This window comes from Echinops telfairi, unplaced genomic scaffold (genome assembly GCF_000313985.2).
Source record: "Echinops telfairi isolate 266 unplaced genomic scaffold, ASM31398v2 ScPeMD7_7420;HRSCAF=8458, whole genome shotgun sequence".
Lineage (NCBI taxonomy): Eukaryota > Metazoa > Chordata > Mammalia > Afrosoricida > Tenrecidae > Echinops > Echinops telfairi.
Window position 1 is genome coordinate 46,024,624 of NW_022111320.1, and position 18,942 is coordinate 46,043,565.

The window sequence follows — 18,942 nt, forward strand, 5'->3', positions numbered from 1 at the left end:
CACACAACATACATCATTCCTCTAGTTCTTTAATGCTTTCTCCCCGCCACTATCATGACCCCAGTTCTACCTTACAAATCTGGCTAAACAGGAGAATGTACATTGGTACAGATAAGAGCTCTTGACAAATGGATTCCAGGACAGATAACCCCCTCAGGTACAGTAATGGGAGTAATGGGAGTACCATGAGGGTAGGGGAAAAGTGGGAGGGGGGAGAAGTGGGGGAGAAACAGGGAACCTACTACAATGATTGACGTATATTCCCCCCCTCTCAGGGACAAACAATGGAAACATGGGTAAAGTGAGACAGTGGACAGTATAAGATATGAAAATAATAATAATAATAATTTATAATTTATCAGGGGTTCACAAGGGTGGGGAGGGAGGGTCAAAAGAGGAGCTGATACCAAGGGCTGAAGCAGAAAGGAAGTTTTTTGAAAATGATGATGGCCACATAAGTACAAATGTGTTTGGTACAATTGATGTCTGGATTGTTATAAGACCTCTAAGAGCCGCCAGTAAAATGATTTATTAATAAGAAAAAAATTAAAAGCAGGTGGTGAGCCATGGTTTCTTAACCCACAAACTACACAGGTCAAACTAAGAACTAAGACAGACTCTTGGCTTGGATCTATAGACAATTGAATGATTCTAGACAATCTGTGAGCTTTGGGTGGATTTCATTTCTATTTTCCACTAGCCTCTAACTGTAATATCATCTCCCCGTCAATTATCAATGCAATCCATAAATCAAAGTGGTATCACCTGTCCTTGTGTGCTTATCAATAGAAGCCACAGTTTTCTGTTATGTTACAGTAGCTGCAAGTATAAGAAGGTATCATTTATACATAACACTACATCACTACTGCAGACTAGCTACTGCCTCTCATAATTTGATGTTCACAAAGAAGTATTGCATTACTATAGATGTGCTGTTTCTGTCACATTTGAAATACTTTTCTAACTGTATTTCAGTATTTGCTTTATTCTATAATTTTATATATTTTAGTTTGTGCATTTAAAAGCACAAGAGAGGCCCAGCCGCTTCGCCAGCTGCCAAAGGGTCCCTGGAATAAATTAGAGTAAGAATCTCTGGTCTGGAGAGATTGTCAGGATTCTAGGATCTGATTGTCCAAGTTTAATCTAGCTAAAGGTAATAGGCTGCAGACGGTTGGATCGAAACTCTTGATGGAAATTTCCAATAAAGCAAGCGGCAAGAGTCCCTTCCAAAATCAGGTTGGGAAAATGCTTGCAGATGGAAAATTACAGTCCTTTGTAGGTCCAGTTCCGATAAGGAGAATTCTTCCCTGCTCCCATGTCCCCTCTCTCCCCCTATGTTAGAGTTTTGCACACTGGGGAAGAAAACCTCGGCACCCTAGACTCCCTGGCACAAGTTTGTCTGAGAGGTTCAAGTTTAGGAGCCACAGCCAGTAGTGATACAAAGGACCCTGGACCACAGACTGGTCAAAGAACAGAAAAAGCATATGGGGAAGAGTGTGAGGATTCCGGGCCCACTGTAGTAACTTATTTCAGGGGCCAGTGGGGTAAATGAGAGTGGAAGCCTCATAAAATTGTGTCATTTCTTGATCTGTTCTTCCTTTCAGCTCAATGAGTCACTGCTAAAAAAAACCTCAGACTGGTTCATATGAGTCCTGATTTTTATGTGATTTTCTCACTCACGTGTGTCCTGTTACCTCAGAGGATCTGAGAGTCACCACTGTTTCCAGATGGACGCCATAGAACCCTTGGGTTCTGGGCCAGAGGCGAGGCCTTGATTGGGCTATAGGGCTGGGAAGTGTGGGTGGCTTCTCAGGAGAAGAGGGAAGATGTCCAGAACGAAGGCCTGGCTTTCTCAGCCTCCACATCAATAGGATACTTGGCCTACATCAAGACCCCTAGCTTCTCTGCTGGACAGAACCCCTGTCAGAGTGGCTCTATCAGCTTAAGGGCGAACACATCCACGGAGGGTCATCTTGAGCATGCCATCCAAGGAAGCGCACCTTCTGCTCCTCAGGGGTCCGTGATGGACTGTATGCGTTTTCCCCAACTTCTTCTTGGGTCAGCCACCTGCTCATCTGTGAATGATTTCACAAACGTGATGGAATGAGCAGACGAGGTAAAAGAAGATGCCACACAGATCAGACCCACTCGTTTCTTATGGATAGCACTGGCTGCCCGCTGGATGCTGGGTAGGAAGTGGAAACTCTGGCCAACTATGGACCTAACAGGAAGCTTCTCGGTGATGACACCACCAAATTCTGTTTGGCACCATTGGCACCCTCTTAGAGGAAGATCTATGTGTCACTACATGCAATGGTCAATCTTCTCTTTCTTAATCATGAAGCCTGAAGGAGTTGAAGATCTACAGAGATGTAGGCCAGGGACAGCGGGCAGAACCAGCCATCGATGGCTGCCCTTCTCTCTGAGACCTTGGGAACCTTAAGAGTTTCACATACAAAAGACTCCAACTATAACTAAAATAGGAATATATGTTTTCAGCCTTCAAAGACAGACTGTATGTAGGGTACACACCAATTTTACAAAGGGAAATTGAAAGTGCTTCTCATCAGATATAGACTAAAAATAACTCTAGGGTAGCTTCTCATTGGTTCTTTAAATAAATGCTTGTCAAGCATGCACCATGTGCAGGCAGTTTTGTGTCCTGGGGATACAATAATGAAAATGTGCTTCTTGTCACAGAACTTCTGTACGGAAGGGGTGGAGGCACGAAGCCCGAGCAAGCAAGTAAAGCTGAGATCACGGTGGGGTGAGTGGGTGGGCTATTTCTAATAAGGTAACATAGGAGGAATTTCAGAGGAGGCGATATTTGGGCAGAGACCTCAATGAGGTTACAGTGGATCAGGGAAAGGTCTGGGGGGAACACATGCTGCCAGAAGAAATAGCAAGTGAAAAGTCTAGTCCTACACCATCTTCATGTCTAGAAAGGATCATATAAGGCTGTTAACCAGAAGGCAAGAATTGTTGGGTGCTAACGGACTGTCAACCACAAAGTTAGTGGTTCAACCCACCGGTCACTCCTAGGGAAAAAGATGAGGCTTTCTACTCCTGTAAATATTTACTGTCCCGGAAACCTTATATAGGGTCACTATGAGTCGGAACCAACTTGATGGAAGTAAATTTGGAGTTAGTGAGCTCTTGATGGTTGGCTACCAAGCACTCTTATCTAATCGATCAGCTTGTTATACCAGACTGTGTTCAATATATACCCAAATTCTATCATTAAAACCGACCTCCACAATGACGGCTTTGGCTCACCCTATGGGAACTCCCTGCTCCATCTCTCTTCTCTCTGCAGTGTATGCTCCCTATCGACGTCAGATTGGTCTTTAAAAAACGGTAATTAGTATCATGTTGTTCCTTGGCCCTAAATCCTCCAGTGGATTTTCATTATACAGAGAATAAAATGTGAATCCCTTACTGGGACCTAGACGGCTCTCTATGTTCTAGTCCGTGTCTGCCTACCTGATCTTCATTCCTCCCATCTCTCCTTGTCTCCCTAGGTTCCAGCTACACTAGCCTTCGTGTTGTTCCTGAAACATGCCAAACCAACAGAGCACATCCCAGGGAGGAGTGCCTGCCTCACAGGTGGATGACTGAGCCCCGGGAGGAGAAATGGAGACATTAAGTATGGGCAACTCTTGCAACAGATTTTGCTCTAAAGAGGAATAAAGTAAGGAACCGTAGCTAGAGGGGAAAGTGGTGTCAAGGGAGAGCTATAAACTTAAATAATTGTTATTATAGCATGTTTGGGGTCTCTGGGTGGGTCACCAGAAGTCAGAAGCCACTTGAAGGTCACCATCCATGGCAGTGGCAACATAGCACATTTATATGCTAGTGGGAATGAGTCTTGGGTAGACAGGCAAGGGATAGATAACATGGAACAGGGGATTATAATCGGTGGGTCCACGGTCTGAGTGACGGAGAAGGAATGGCCTTAGGTGCACAAGGGAGGAAGATGGCATTAGGCAGGAGCTTGGTCCTCTATCTAGTCTCACATGAGGGAAGGCTGAGCACTAGGGTTCCGTGCACACAGTTTGATGAATTCATCATCATCAGAAGAGGGAGATGCAGGTATCGTTTGTGTACAAATGCAGTGCCGTGGAACCCAGGAGAAAGTGACGAGTTTCAGAGATCAGTAATATTATCCTGCCTGAAAACCACACGAACAACAAACACCAAACAAGCTCATCAATGTGAAGAAAAAAACAAAAAGACCAGCACCAGTAGAAAGCGATACCCAGGAGGTCTTATAGTAATATATTTAGTTCTTAAGTGTAGGTAAGTAGCCTAAACTTTGTTTGGCCTTGTACCCTCGGTTTGGATTTTCCCTTCGGAAGCCACCGCAGACGTGAACGTAACTTTGCTGTGAGGTTTTGCGTTGTGGCATTCACCGCCAGGGAGCTGACTCATCTGCTGTGCTGCTTCTGTGGCCATTCCCTTGCATCTGTAGTACGGGGACATTGACAAGAAGGCTTATTTGGGGACGGTTTGCTTTTCTTCCAAGGGGTGGCGCAACGTTATGATTTACACTCCAGCGAATATAAAAAACCCTGTGCTGTTGGGTGCCTTCCGTGTGTAGGCAACGCAGAAGACACATGTGACTTTTGTGGGTAGGATCACCCTCATTTTATCAGGCAAGAAGCCTATGGAGAGGGGAAGGTGTAAGCACACGTCCAAATTCACACCCAGGTAGAAATGTTGGCATTTGTGGTCAGAGTGGAACGGGTACTAGGACTAGCATCCAGGGAGGAGGTAAAGGCCCACTAGTGGGAGCTGCTCCCTCTCCTTACCGAAGCCTCCTTGGTGTTGGTCTCCTCTGAGGCTGACTTGGCGACCTTCTGGATGATGGGGGCGATGTTGGTGGGCCCGTAGAGTTGTAGCTTAGGCAGGCAGCTCTGGTAGGCTTCCACAACTCCTTGAATTCCTAAGATGAAATTGGCCAAGATAAACAGTCTCCTTAAATATTATCTGTCCTCAGACACACATGAAAAACAAAGCATTAGCTCCCCCAAATAGCCCTTAACACCATCACATTATGTTCTTGAGATAAATAGAACATGTCACATGGCTGGTCTGGTCGACTCCTCTTCCACTGAAATGATTTTCCCCTTTCAAGTCTCAAGCCAGATGTGGCCATTTCTACAAACGTTCCTTGAATCTACCTCACATGTAAGACTTCCTTAGATCTGCAGCCCAGTGCTCCTTGCCAGCCAGTCATTTCGGGCTCAGCTCGCCCCTGGAGGACAGAGTAGAACTGCCCCACTGGGCTGCCAAGGCTGCCATCTTAATAGAAGTCCACTGCCAAGTCTTTCTCCTAAGCAGTGGCTGCTGGGCTTGAACTGCTGCGGACCTTTTAGTTAACAGCCAAGTACTTATCCACTGTGTCACCAAGGCTTCTCAGATCCTCAGAGAATCATGAAACAAGCGTTAAATCCATTTTTCAGGCAAAAAAGTTGAGACTCAGAGAGGTTAAGAAATCTGCTCCAGGTCATACAGCAAATGACTGATTGGCTCAGGAGTCAAGCTGAGGTCTGTCTGGTTGTAAGAGCTGTGTTCTCAGCCACTGGGCCAGAATGCTTGATGATCCCCTGGTTTTCACAGGATCGTAATGAATCTACTCTACTATATATCACACTGAGAGTTAAATGTGTACATGGCCAGCCCCCCAGATGGTAAACTCCTTGAGAGCCAGACTCATGACTTACTCAATGTTGCTTTGCCCATGTGTCTGCTCATAGCAGATGCACTACGGGTGTGATGATTGAGCCAAGTGGCCGAAACAGCCATCTACTGGAATGGTGGTCTCGATGTGTGACATTCCTGATCGTGGCCAATGCCTCACTTAGAGTGGGGTAAAGAATACTGGGGGGGGGTGGGGGGGGGTGCTTGGAGGGCAGGCCCTGGCCCGTGTAGCTTTCCCCAGCATTTGATGCATCTAGACTACACATTTCATATGAAATAAAATCATCTTACAACATTAGTTATACTACAAATTATTTTTATTCAAATGGCTGCTATTTTTGCTACCTTTGCCATCCCCGTTAGACCTCATCCTTCCATCCCTCTCTATCCTGACACAGCACAAGGGTCCTGTTTTGGGCCAGAAGGGTCTGCACAAAGCCCTCCTGAGGTTGGTCCCATACCCACCATGCCGGCAAACCATTTTGGCATTCTGGATAAGCAAGTTCAGTTCTATTCTGTCCTGACATCCATCCCCGACCTCATGGAGGATGCTGAACCTGTTTGGCTCAGCCCCCAATTCCATCCTTCAAAAGACGGATGCCACGTCATTATGGGGCCTGGTGCTGGACTTCAGTGACCCTGAGTGAAGGTTCTTTATCCTTGAGTGGTTGCCTAAGACAAGCCAGTTTGATTTCCCTTTCGAAAACAGCAGGCTGATGCAATCTAAGAGGATACAACAGATGTATCTTATTTTGTATGTATTTTCTGTTGCTTTGGTAGAAGAAGGTCTTATAGTTTCAGAGTGAAGGTGGTTTGGAAGGAGAGAAGTCTAAGTCATAATGAATTGGGGTGAGGGTTTGTGAGGGGAATCATGGCTGAAGGGAGATGGGATCTTGAGGCTGCTGTGCACAGATTCAGCTCTATGGATAGCATATCCTTGGATATTAGGTGTCAAGTTTGTGAAAGAAACTGCAAGATGCCCTGCACCCCCCACTGGGTCTGCCTACAGCCAGCTCCATCCTTCATGAGGAGGAGGGAGAAGAGAACTGGGGTGCTTTCTTCCTCCTTCACTGTAAGTATGTCTTAAGGTTTTCAATAACAAATACGCTGGGCTCAACTTGAGTAGAAATCAGGAAAAGTAATTGTAGAATACAATGTATCATCACTATAATCGCCATAGCAGCAGCATCGTCATTCTGTGGGACTATGTTAGGAAGAGACTTCTGCCTGGAAAAGAAGAACAGAGACCTGAGTCTTTCAAAAGGCTCTGCCTGGAGCAAAGCCAAGAAGCCATTTGCTCAAGGTCATTGAGGCCAGATCTTTTGACAACATGTTGAAAGGTCCCAATGATGTTCCTGCTTCCTCATCTCCTTACACTTGAACCGAGAGGGAATTGTGAAAAAAAATCAATATTTGATGGAATACTTGGACAGCAGAAGCACAAAAAAAAAGGTGGGGTGGGGATCTGGTGTCCACTGCCCATCAAGTAAACTAACTCCCCATGTGCGTTTGGCCAGAAGGACCCAGGACTGAAATCAGTGTTCTTGTTATGAGCTCAAGACCTCTTCTACACTGTGTTTTTTCCAGCTCTTATTTTTCGGCTCTGTTACTAAAGTTTTTCTCTGCTGCCTTCAGAGTTTCTTTGGCCTCCGGATAGCCAGCGGCTTTGCTTTGGGCCATCTTTACGGATGTGCTGTGTCAGAGGAGACAAACCCAAACGGGAAAGGTGTGGCCGCAAGGGCTGCCAAGACTCGCGCGTTCTCTTCAGTTGGGTTTACCTGCACATTCCGGGTTGTCTTCGTTAAAGTTGATCGCAAAGTCATGAGAAACCTAGACACCAAGGAAAATGTTTTCAAAGGGAGAAAGGAGAGTTACAACTTTCGTACCGTCAGGAGGCACTGAGGTTTAGAGTGTGCAAACAAACACCTATTGCACTCATTATGTGGTAGGCGCCAGGAGCCATGTTAAGCCTTGACACAATCAACCTGAGATGGAAGGTGAATTCTGAGCTCCCTGCGGAGTTGGGGTGACAGGAAGATTTTCTAGAATCAGATAAATGTTGGCAGGAGGGGAGAATAAGGCATATAAAAATGACAAGAAAATAACTCATAAAAATGTTACTCCAAATAGCTCCCAGATAGACTGGGTCACAGGCTAGAGGCTTAGATTCGCCTGGGGTCTCTTTGAACCAAGCGGGGAGACAAAGACAGCAAACGGAACCTCAATAAACCACTTGTCTTTTCCACGTGGTGAGGATGGTTAAGGCTCCCACGAAGCGGTTGGCATTTAAGATTCATTCTGACATGATATGTTAAAAGCACCAAGCAAGAAGAGTTCCACATATAGACAGGTAAAATAACTGCACTCCACTTTGGGAAAAGTAATACACCTTGTAATTTTCCATCCCAAATTCCTCTATCTGGCAGGACTTAGGCACAAGGGCAAATAATACAACATTTTCGTTATTATTTTCTCTTTCCAAAGCGTGAGCAAGAAGAGGCCAGTTCTGGTGTTTGGATCATTTGGAATTTTGTGGAGAACTCCAGTTCCAAGGCTATTCCCAACTGCTGACGCCTTTGGGGACTAGAAAGTGGGTCACTGTATTAAAAAGACCTTTTTTTTTGGTCGGAGGTCATAACAGATGCTTCTGGTACCTAGTCCATATCCCCTAGCCTTTAGCCCTTCTTGGCAAGCCAGCTGTCTTCCAACCATTTCAGCTGTGTTTCTTTGCCATGGGGCTATCTGCGGCCTCTGGGGCCCACTTTGCCCAAGTGACAAACCACAAGTGTCAGGGGATTAACGTTCCCTGGGAGCAGCCCTTAATAAATGGTTCAGAGGAGGTGGTGTCTAAATGCCTCTGCTCCTGGATCCCCTGGGGTCTGAGTAACTGCTGTGCTGTTTCCCAGGGTCCCCAGCAGGTTTAAGCGCCACTTACCCACAGCGGTAGCTCACTTGATAATATGCCCTAACGACTTCCTTCACTATCCCCCCACTCTTTATTGGTGCTTCCTCTGCTTCTAAATAAATGAGGTGCGTCCAAATCCTGGTCTCAGAGTCTGAGAACGGGAAGTACACACTAAGATGGGGTGCTTGTGTCTGGGTCTCAATGCAGGACTCTAAGATTATGTCCTAAATAAGGAAATCATGATGACCTCCTAACTCCCTGGGGCCTCCTAAGCTTCAGAGGTCATCCCTACTTAGCTGAAGCCAAGGAGACCTTCACAGAGAGAATTCACAGAAAGGGGCATTGGAATGGCTTTGGACCGGGGCCTGGGGTGGGGTAGAGGAGATATGGAAGATGCCTGTTAGGGCAGCAGAAAGAACACATTAGATGGGTAGAGCTAGGGGATCGGGTAAACCTGTTGGAAGCAGCAAGGAGGACACGACATTCCAAGTGGGGGACCAGAGCAGATGAGACGGAGGCGAGGAAGGAGGCCTGGGTCGAGCATGCTGCGCACCTCTTTCCTCAACCCTGCTGGGCCACGTCATGGAGCACATGCAAGCGTCTCTCTTGCTTGTGTGTACTCTTAGTGTGTACTCCCCGGTCCCAGACTCTGAGACCAGGATTTGGACGCACCTCGTTTATTTGGAAGCATTTATTTGGACGGATGGTTGTGGGGGGGGGTGAATTCCAGTTTCAAGGCTGGGTAGCTCTGTGAAGAAGGTGGGCACTCACCTACCCACATTCTAGAAGGATACCCCAGTCCAGGAGGAGATGGAAGTCCTCCGATCTGGGCTCCTTCTTGCGTGTGTCATTTTTTCATCTCAGCGTTACCAGAGCTTTCCGCTTCTCCAGAGAAGTCATCGATCTAGCATTTTATGTGAACTCCCCCACTTCTTTGAAAACGTGTCTACTCGAACCTGCTCCTCGGCTGATAAATGGCTATTGGCTGGGAGTAGACCATTCCTGTTCTATCATCGTTCTAGCCCAGGTTTCTATCCACAACAAATGCTCCGTAGCCTCCCATAACCATGCCTCGCAGGGGAGGCGAGTGCTGACTACAAAGCGGATAACAAGGGGGCCAGGTCAGAAGACACGACAGTGCACCCACCGCTCTGTCTAGGAGATTGAGCCTCTTTTTCAAAAATGACACTGATGGGGAAGACCTTTGGTCTGACCGCTTCAGCGAGGAGGCGAATGTGGGTGTCTCTTTCTTGACCTACGGCTAAGGCAGAGTCCAGTACAGAGACGTTGATGACTGGGAAGAGATGCTTGCACGTGACCAGGCAGAGATGAGGGCAGGGCCCCTGTTGCCTCTCCCAGGCCCTCCCAGTGGAGGGAGCGGGGTTCTCTGGTGCACTCTGGCCTTCAGGAGCACCGGAGTTTACCACAGCAGAGTGCCGCCGCTCCCCCAGAGCATACATCTCTGGACACACAAGTTTTGCCTTCCATACTGGAACACAGGAGGATTCCAGTGTCTTTGTAAGAACCTTTCAGCTCCCCAGTTCTTGAAGCCAGAGTGGCTCTTTCCTCAGAACTTCTCCGAGTCTCCCCCACAAGGCTGAGTCTGAGAGCTTGGGAATAAGAGAATCCATCCACTTTATTGTATGGATTTTCAAAGTAGATTTCTTTTCTTTTAAAATATCGTTTTACTGGGGGCTCTTACAGCTCTTGGTCACAATCCACCCACCCATCCATTGTGTCCAGCACATTTGCAGGGTTGTTTTCTGAAGGGAGATGTGAATCGATAGGTTCCGAGTCACTGGAAGTGAACCCTGCGTGTTTTCTCGCTTTGTGCCTGTCTCTGCAAAAGAAGCTCCCCACGGAGCCTTCGTCTTGGGTCTCTGAGATGATGTAGCTGGAAGAGCAGGGGAAAATGGTGATTTGACAAAAGACAGGCTCTGAGCAGGTAATCTAGTTGATGCTTCAGGCCATTTGGACTCTCTGCATCTTGTTTGCCTAGTTTTATGTCAAGGCCAGGAGTGAGGCTCTTGTGAAGAAAATGCAAAGCAAAGTGACCTTCCTTGAGTTATGGCTGCAAAGTGAGAGATGATTCCGCCCCCCACCCCCACCCCCGCAGTCCCAGTTACTCACCGTGTACTCTGGGGGTATCCTGGCTCCAAATCCAAAGGCTGGGAACATTTTGTCACTGAAATCACAATTGAAAATGAAAGAAGAAAGGGCTTCATTTGTCTATCTGATGAGAAAGAAGCAAACGCGCAGCTGCACCACCTCTCTGGAACAAACCGTGTTATGTTAAATGCTGACTCACGCTTCCTGATTATCTTTGCTCATGGGGGATAGCAACAGCCCGGGCAATTAAAATGAAAAGTCACCCCCAAAGTTGATTATGGTCATTAGTTTACAACTTTTTTTTTGGAGATTTGATACCAAGGAATAAAATAAATGGCTCCCTGAGACTTCCCCCACCACAGCTTGCTGTCTGTCTTCTCCAGCAGGTGAGTAGGGCAACTCCTACGGCTGACTGTGTCAGAGTCTACAGGTATTTGATCTCTTAAACTCTTTACAGGAGGAATTACTATTACCACTTACAGGGAGGAATAAATACGATGAGAGGATACAACCCTGACACACTCTTTTCCTGATTTGAAGCCATGCAGTACTCCCTTGTTCTGCTCACACAACTGCTTCTTGATCCATGGACAGGTTCCATAGGAGCACAATTATGTGTTCTGGAATTCCCGTTCTTCTCATGGCTACCCATAGTTTGTTATGATCCCCAGAATCAAATGTATTAGTTTGTTATGATCCACATCATCCACATGGATAACCATAGTTTGTTATGATCCACAGAATCAAATGCCTTGGCATCATTAATAAAACACAAGTACAGTAAACGTCTTTCTGGTATTCTCTGCTTTGAGCCAAGATCCATCTGACATCAGCAGTGGTATCCCCTGTTCCACATGTTCTTCTGAATCTGGCCTGAATGTCCGGCAGCTCCCGGACAATGTACTGCTACAACTGATGTTAGATGATCTTCAGCAAAATTTTAGTTGCATGTGATATCTATGATATTGTTGTATAAGTGAGCATTCTGTTGGGTCACCTTTCTTTAGGATGGGTACAAATATGGATATCTTCCAGTCAGTTGGCCAGGTAGCGCTCTTCCAAATTTCTTCGATTTCATATATGGAAAATAATATAAAACACAAGCAGGAAGCAAACAAACAAGAAAACACAACAATCGCGACCAGACAAAACATCGGAAGATGACAATTGAAAAGAAAGAAGAAAATATTAAAAACTGAACCAACTTTAAAATGGATCAAAGGGAGATCACATGATAAGGTACTGCATTTCAACATAGCTACATTTGCCATAATTGGCTTTACAATATTCTCTGTCTGATAAGAAGGCTATTCACTTCCCTCGACAATGGTCAGGGGAAATTCAACGGAGGTTTAGTCCATGTGTGGATCTGCAAATGGACTTTGGGCTTCCACTGTCATTTCTAGTCTTCGGCACACTGAGTGTTCACAGTATAAGCTCTGATACCATTCCCTTCTTCGGATTTGGATTTCATTATTTACAATCCTTGGATCACATAGGCTAGTGTGGTTATTTCAGGTGGATTTACTTGGTTCCTCACTTAGACGGCTGCTTGTTTTAAAAAAAAACCTTGAAGAACCCAGACACTATTCTTTCTGATAGCCGGGCAGCATCTGGTTTCTTCACCACACTTTGCTATAGCACCCCTATCTTTAGTGATCTCTTCATGAGGGTGAGTATCAAGTAGGGCCATGTCATAAGAACTACTTGTTCTTAGATTAGGGCAAGCCCCAAATCCATTCATATTTCTGTTCTTTATGTATGTCTCTGGTTCATTTAAAGATATCATTATCATTTTATGAGAGAGAACATTATGAATCACCTCCTGGAATATAGGGAATTTTATTGATAATGTCATTCCTTTAGCCAATGGTATAGAATTTGTAACACTGGGCTTATTTCCCCCTTGAGTTCAATGTAATTATTGTTAAGTGCTTTTTTCTCCATGGGAGGTTGCTTGACCAGTTTACCCAACAACGTAAGTGTAATGGCCTTCTCTGAAACATGCGTGATCTCTTCCCTCCATCTTGATTTCAATTTCTAGTGATGTCTGCTTATCACTCTCATAAGAGTGTCTGTTGATTTGGGGTGATCGTAGGATACGGTTGTATAGCAGCAATGGAATGGTCTTCTCCTTCTCCCCACATCTTGAGAAAATGTCCCGAGCTGAAACAAGCCCATTCTTAAGCAGATATTATGCTGTCATGTGGAGGCGGGGTGGGGATTGCAACGAGGCTCAGTGTCTTTTCTCATGTCATCTGCATTTCATTTCCTCTACTGTTAAGAACACCACTGAGATACGATCTTGGCTCCACTCTTACACCTTTCAATTCTTTGCAGAGTTCATGAAGGAGAGAAGGGACTTCTCACAGTCCCTGAACATCTTTTGTAAGGGAGAGGAGGCTTTACGGAACAGCTAAATTAACAAAAGCCATTTAGAAGTCATTAGTAACCAAGGGAGACTTTGACAAATCTCTACCTAAAGAAAGAAATTAGCCCACATTTGGGGTTAGGGGGTTGGTGGTACAACAAACCATTATTTTCAGAGTAGGGGTCTTTGCAATCAAAGTGTACATTTCCCAGAAAACCCCAAGCCCTATCAGTGCCTTATTGTTACATGGAGTGAGGTTTCATGATGCTTTGTATCTAGCATGAGAGAACGTATTGATGCTGATAAATAGAGAATTACTTATAAATGATGAGCCCATATCCCTAAGGACAAATACTTCTGGTTCTTGGGCAATCTTGAAATGCTTTGTCTCAGCCATTTCTCCACCAAGGAGGGGTGGGTGTCAAAGGGATCTGCCAGATGGATTCCAGATGCACTTTCTAGTGACGTCTAGGGGAAGGTTTCCTGTAGGGAGGATAAGTCCGGTTTTTCTAACTCAGAGACAGCTTGGAAGTCAAAACAGAAACAATGCTACTGGAGAGACTCCACACTTTATTTTCTTCTTGACGTGTTTAGGAGAGAACATATCTAATATTCTATCCATTTCTAAGCACCAAACTAGTGTCTCAGGCTTAATGATATTCAATTTTTATCTCCTAAGCCACCCCTGGGGATGTGAAGTTTGTTGGGCCTAAGACACTGTTATATAATTGAGTTTCAAGAGTACGGAAGTGAGAAAATGCCTCACCTACAAGAGGAATAATTAATGAGCTAGGAGGGCATCAATTCTCTGAAGTTAGCTACCACAAAGACTGTAACTAATAAACACATAAAGGAAAACTTCAAATTAAGCACAATAGGTTTTAAAATCCCTTCTCCCCTATAAAAATAAACCAGACAGTGAGGAGTCTTATGCAAGAAGCAAGAGAAGGCAAACTGAACACAAAATAAAGCAGAGCTGTGCTGACACTTCAGAGAACTCCAGGTGAGACCCACCGAGCACTGAGCACTGGAGACATTTAGCAACTTTCTTGGAAACGGATTGGTGGAGCCTACCTATCTGGAAATTTCAGGGGTGTTATCACTGCATTCAGAAGCCCTGGTGGCACAGTGGTTAAGGCAAGTAGGCTAACCTACCAGCTTCTCTGTGGCCGAAAGATGTGGCCACCAGCTTTCCTAAAGATGTACAAGCTTGGAAATCCCTTGGGGCAGCTCCACTCTGTCCTACAGGGTTGGTAAGAGTCAACATTAACTCGACCGCAACAGGTGTGTTCGGAGTCTTATCGCTGCATCGATACAGGGCATAGTTCTTACTATCGGAATAAAATAGCATGCATGCAACAGCAGAGTCACTGATCTTCCAAGGTAACGGGTAAGCTGACCAGAATGACTATGGCCAAATGATCTCTAGATGGACGGTTCAGTTCAACTCCCTGTTAAGGAAACCTTTGAGAGGAGGCAAGAGGGAAATAGAAGTAAAGGCGAAGTCTTCCATCTATAAAAAAAGGAAGCTTAACAGAGCCATTTCATGACATGCCAGAACACTTCATAAAGAGTCCCTGGGTCACTGGTGCACCGCACACATCGGAAGGTTGGAAGCTTTGAATCCACCCTGAGGAGTCGCGGAAGAAGGGCTTGGAAATTCACTTTTCAAAATGCAGCCACTGAAAATCCTAAGGAGCCCTGTTCTACTCTGACACACACAATGGGGTGGCCATGAGTCGCAGCAGATTCTGTGGCATCTTGTTTCAGATATTTTAAAAAGATTGTTCTTAAAAGTGGGGTCCATGAGAATACAAAGCCTGCCCACGGGTAGGAGAGCCTCTTTCGGGTTTTCATTTTTCAGGGCGTCAGTATTCAGTGGCCCAATTTCATACATGCCCTTTGCTGAGATTCATCTTCTGGCCACACCTATGATGGAGCTACCTGATCTCCATTCGCACCTTCTCTTTCACACCTGCCATCTCCCCCATCCATTCTGAATCTTTACTCCCAGGCTGCACTGCTCCAACCTGTGAAAACTCTGCAGCATCCAACAAAGGAGCATTCTACCATGTGCACGAGTCCCTGGAAAACACGCCTCTTTGCAAGTTAGGTAGCTGCCAATGCTTGCTTTCAATGAAAAAGCAAAAGTGCTGACATCAGCTGGAAGGTTATTAAAAATATCCTTTGAGGGCAGATCTTGGGTGATTTCAATTGCTACTTAGAATTGAAAGCCACCTCTTTTCATTTCCACATACCTTTAAAAGTTTTCTTAGTGCTTACATTCATGCCAACGAAAGGCCAACTAGAATTGCTACTTCCATACAGGCTATAAACTAATTGAGGGGAAAAAATCCCCATCTGTTTCATTAAGAGCTAGTTTTCCAATACATATTTATTCTGCGTAGTCAATAATGAAACATTAAGAATCCTACAATACTTGTTCTTGTAACTGATTATATATAATTAATAATTACAATAAAAACTAAGCCCAGAATCTATATATTTAAATATTGTGAACCACAGGGCCACAGAGAACTCTAGACCACGTGGAAGTCTCCATTTGTATTCAGGTTTATTAGAGAAATTGGGACCGAGCCAGTAATAAAAGAATATTGAAGCAAACGGAGTAGGGTCTGTAAGGGAGGTATGCTAGTAAGGAAAGGGAATGGAAATCAGAGTTCATGGAAAAGCAAAGCCATGTAGTTCTCATCCCAATGGAAGCCCTTGTTCCTGACATTTTTTTAGATGGATGATAATAAATATCAAAGAGTTATGGAATTTTAGGTTATTTTGGATACATTTTTAAGAGGTACATGAGAGTTTTATTTGTAAATGGTCAAATTCACAATGTACTAGAGATTTCCTCTTTTGTTACTATTTAAATGTATGCTGTGAAACACCAGATTTCAATGTACAAAAATGTGCGAGTTATACAATTTTGGAAAATTCTTTTTAGGGGTACAGGAGGTAAAACAAAGCAAAGATCATTGGTTTAAATTGACCTTTAAATCTAACACTCCATTCCTTTCTCCTTTTGTACTCAACTTATTTTTAAAAATTAATTAGAGGGATTAAAGAAGCTAGCCTCCACCATGTATTAAGTATCTCCAAGGGCAGACTCTGCGCTGGCTGCTTGCTCTCTAGTTAATCCCCACCATCGCTCTGCAGGAGACATTGGGTAAATCTTCCGTCTGCACAGAAGGAAACCAAGGCCCAGGGAACGTACGACTCAGGAGAGGAGGGAGCCAAGCTGGAGTCTGAATCCAGATCTAGCTGTCACCCGGAGCCCTGCTCCTTCTGGTACCTCTGTGGATGCTGCCCTCCTTGGATGCTGGTTTGGTCTAATGACTCAGGATCACAAAGATAAATCCAAGCCCAACCAATGGAAACCAAACCCACTGCCGTAGCCTCAGTTCAGATTCATCACATCCCTCTAGGGCAGACTAGAATGCATGAGCCCAGAGGGTTTCCAGAGCTGTGATCTTTATGGAAGCAGACCGCCTCATCTTTCTCCCAGGGAGTGGCCGGTGGGTTTGAACTGCTAACGCTTCTGCTGGCAGCCAAGCATTTTAACTTCGGTGCCACCAGGCCATATTTTAAAAGTCCAGTCATATTCTGATGACAGTGGACTACCGAGTAGGCTGACTGACCACCCCTTTTTCTTTAGGCTGTCCCCATCCCCACCTATGAACCCTAGTTTGCCCCGGCCATGCTGGACTGTGATGCGTTCACATGTCTGCTGTGAGAGTGACCCACTGCAGGAAATTGAGTGTGGTTAATTTCGGTCTTTGAGGCATCTATACGAGGTGCCTAGCACCAGGTAGGTGGGGACTGGATCCTTAACCATTCCACCCGCTCCCTCTTTGCTGATTTAACTCTGGTTCTCAACTCGACGTGCCCACTTGAATCACCAAACCAAACCGACCCTGAGACTGTAACTGTTCATGGGAATAACAATTTCTCCCATTTCAATCATCAGACCAATTAAACCAGCATCTCTTGGATGGGACCCAGTCATCACTGTATGGCTCCCCAAGTGGTCCAATGTGCAGAGAAGATTGGGAATTCCTGACTGGTGTTGATAGAGGGGAACAGGAAGTTCTTGGACTTGTACCTGTCTTCTGATTTCTCACCCAGTCTTCCACCTTCAAAGGTATCTGTCAAATGGGGTTTTCCACTCGCACTTCCACATACAGTACAGAGCTGGCACCCAGTGGAGGAAGACTCCTCCCTTGGTGTCTCACCAGTGTCCCACTCTGGGTGGCCACATCTCTAAAGTGGCATTCCGTGCGTCCAGGAAATGCGCTCATTTTCCATGGTTATCTAGGGAGTAGACAGACAAGCCATTCGACTGCAGACGTTTATGGAATCGGAGACCCACGTTTGCGCTAGGTCCAAGGAGCATGTCACCTGGGCTTGGAGCAGCTTCAGGAGACCAGGAAGCCGCGAGGCGTTAGGAAAGTGGTACATTCCACAGGAGCTTGTGTGCGTGCATGTCTGTGTGCGCACAGGTGTGTTCAGGGCGCGTGTACTTGTGTGTGAGCATGCTGAGGTCACCCAAGGGGAGAGATGGTGGGGTGCTGTCTCTTTGCGGGGACCGGGGACAGATCTGCCTGGCAGGGTTGCTTTCTGGGTGTAAGGATCACCTATTTGAGGGGAGCATCCCTTTAAGGCTCCCCAGAGGAGAGCTGGATGCCTCACTCAAGCAGTTGGACTCCACGGATCACCTGGCACGGGCCCTGAGCGATGACTGCACAAGGCTGAGAGATGGCCCTGGACTGTCAGGGGCTGCGAGGAATTTCTCAGGCTCCTGGGGATTCAAACCCTTCTGTTGCGACGCCTCCTGTCAGTTTTTATTCATCTGTTTCCTTTGGAGCGCCGACCTCACTGACTGACGGGCGAAGACATGAATTCCAGAGCCCGGACTTGAAACTTCCCGACTCTGTCTGTCTATTGTCTCCCTTCCCCCGCACAGGAGAGACTCCCGGGGACCTTGTCATTTTCCAAGGAAGCCGTTTGCATCACGCCGTCTCCTAGGGAGCCGTTCAGGAGAACTCTGCGTGTTCTCCGTCATCCTTGGTTTCCTTAGCTATTTGGGGTCGATAGCTTCGGTAGTTACCCTCTTCAACTTTAAAAACGAAATCGGTTATGACAATTCTGCATATAACTCCTAAGGTGTCCTATCTTGTCATCTGTTTTTATACTGAAGCAGCATTTGGGGAGCGACGTGCGGGGGGTGGGCCACAGAAGGTTTTTCACGCTTCGATTCACTTTATAAAAGGATAAAAGCTTGACAAGATGTACGTGCCACTCTGATAATAGCATCTGCACCCCCCCCCCACTCACCCCCCTGTGAGGATCAGGAAACAGGCAAGTTCAGCTACTTGTTTCCCATCATCCACTGCATCAGCCGCAGAACCATGGTGGGGGTCTGGGGGTTGGTAGCTGCATTTCTGGGCACTCCGTTAACCTTCTCTTTAGGATTTATTTATGATTAGACTGTCTTTTCCAGGGCTGAGTCAGATTCATTGGATGGATGGATGGATGGATGGATGGATGGATGGATGGATGTTGGATGGATGGATGGATAGATGGATGGATGGATGATGGATGGATGGATGGACAGACAGACGGATAGATGGATGAATATGGATGGATGGATGATGGATGGATGGATGGACGGACGGATGGATAGATGGATGAATATGGATGGATGGATGGATGGGTGGGTGGATGGATATGGATGGATGGATGGATGGATGGATGGATGGATGACTACATACTAAGTGTGTTTACCTGCTTTGTTTCTTTTACAGGGACTTCACATTTAAAGGGAGGAAGATGAAGTTTT

General features: G+C 45.8%; 1 protein-coding gene across 1 annotated transcript in view; it reads right to left on the reverse strand.

The window, feature by feature from the left end:
• The window catches only part of CPNE4 (copine 4), a 521,121-nt gene that overhangs the window by 14,997 nt on the left and 487,182 nt on the right, over positions 1-18,942 (reverse strand). Inside the window, exons 13-15 of the mRNA XM_004704001.2 lie at positions 10,739-10,793; positions 7,482-7,533; positions 4,812-4,945 (exon numbers count right to left, since the gene is read on the reverse strand). Coding sequence (XP_004704058.2) covers positions 4,812-4,945; positions 7,482-7,533; positions 10,739-10,793 — 241 coding nt within the window. The remainder of the gene's footprint in view (positions 1-4,811; positions 4,946-7,481; positions 7,534-10,738; positions 10,794-18,942) is intronic.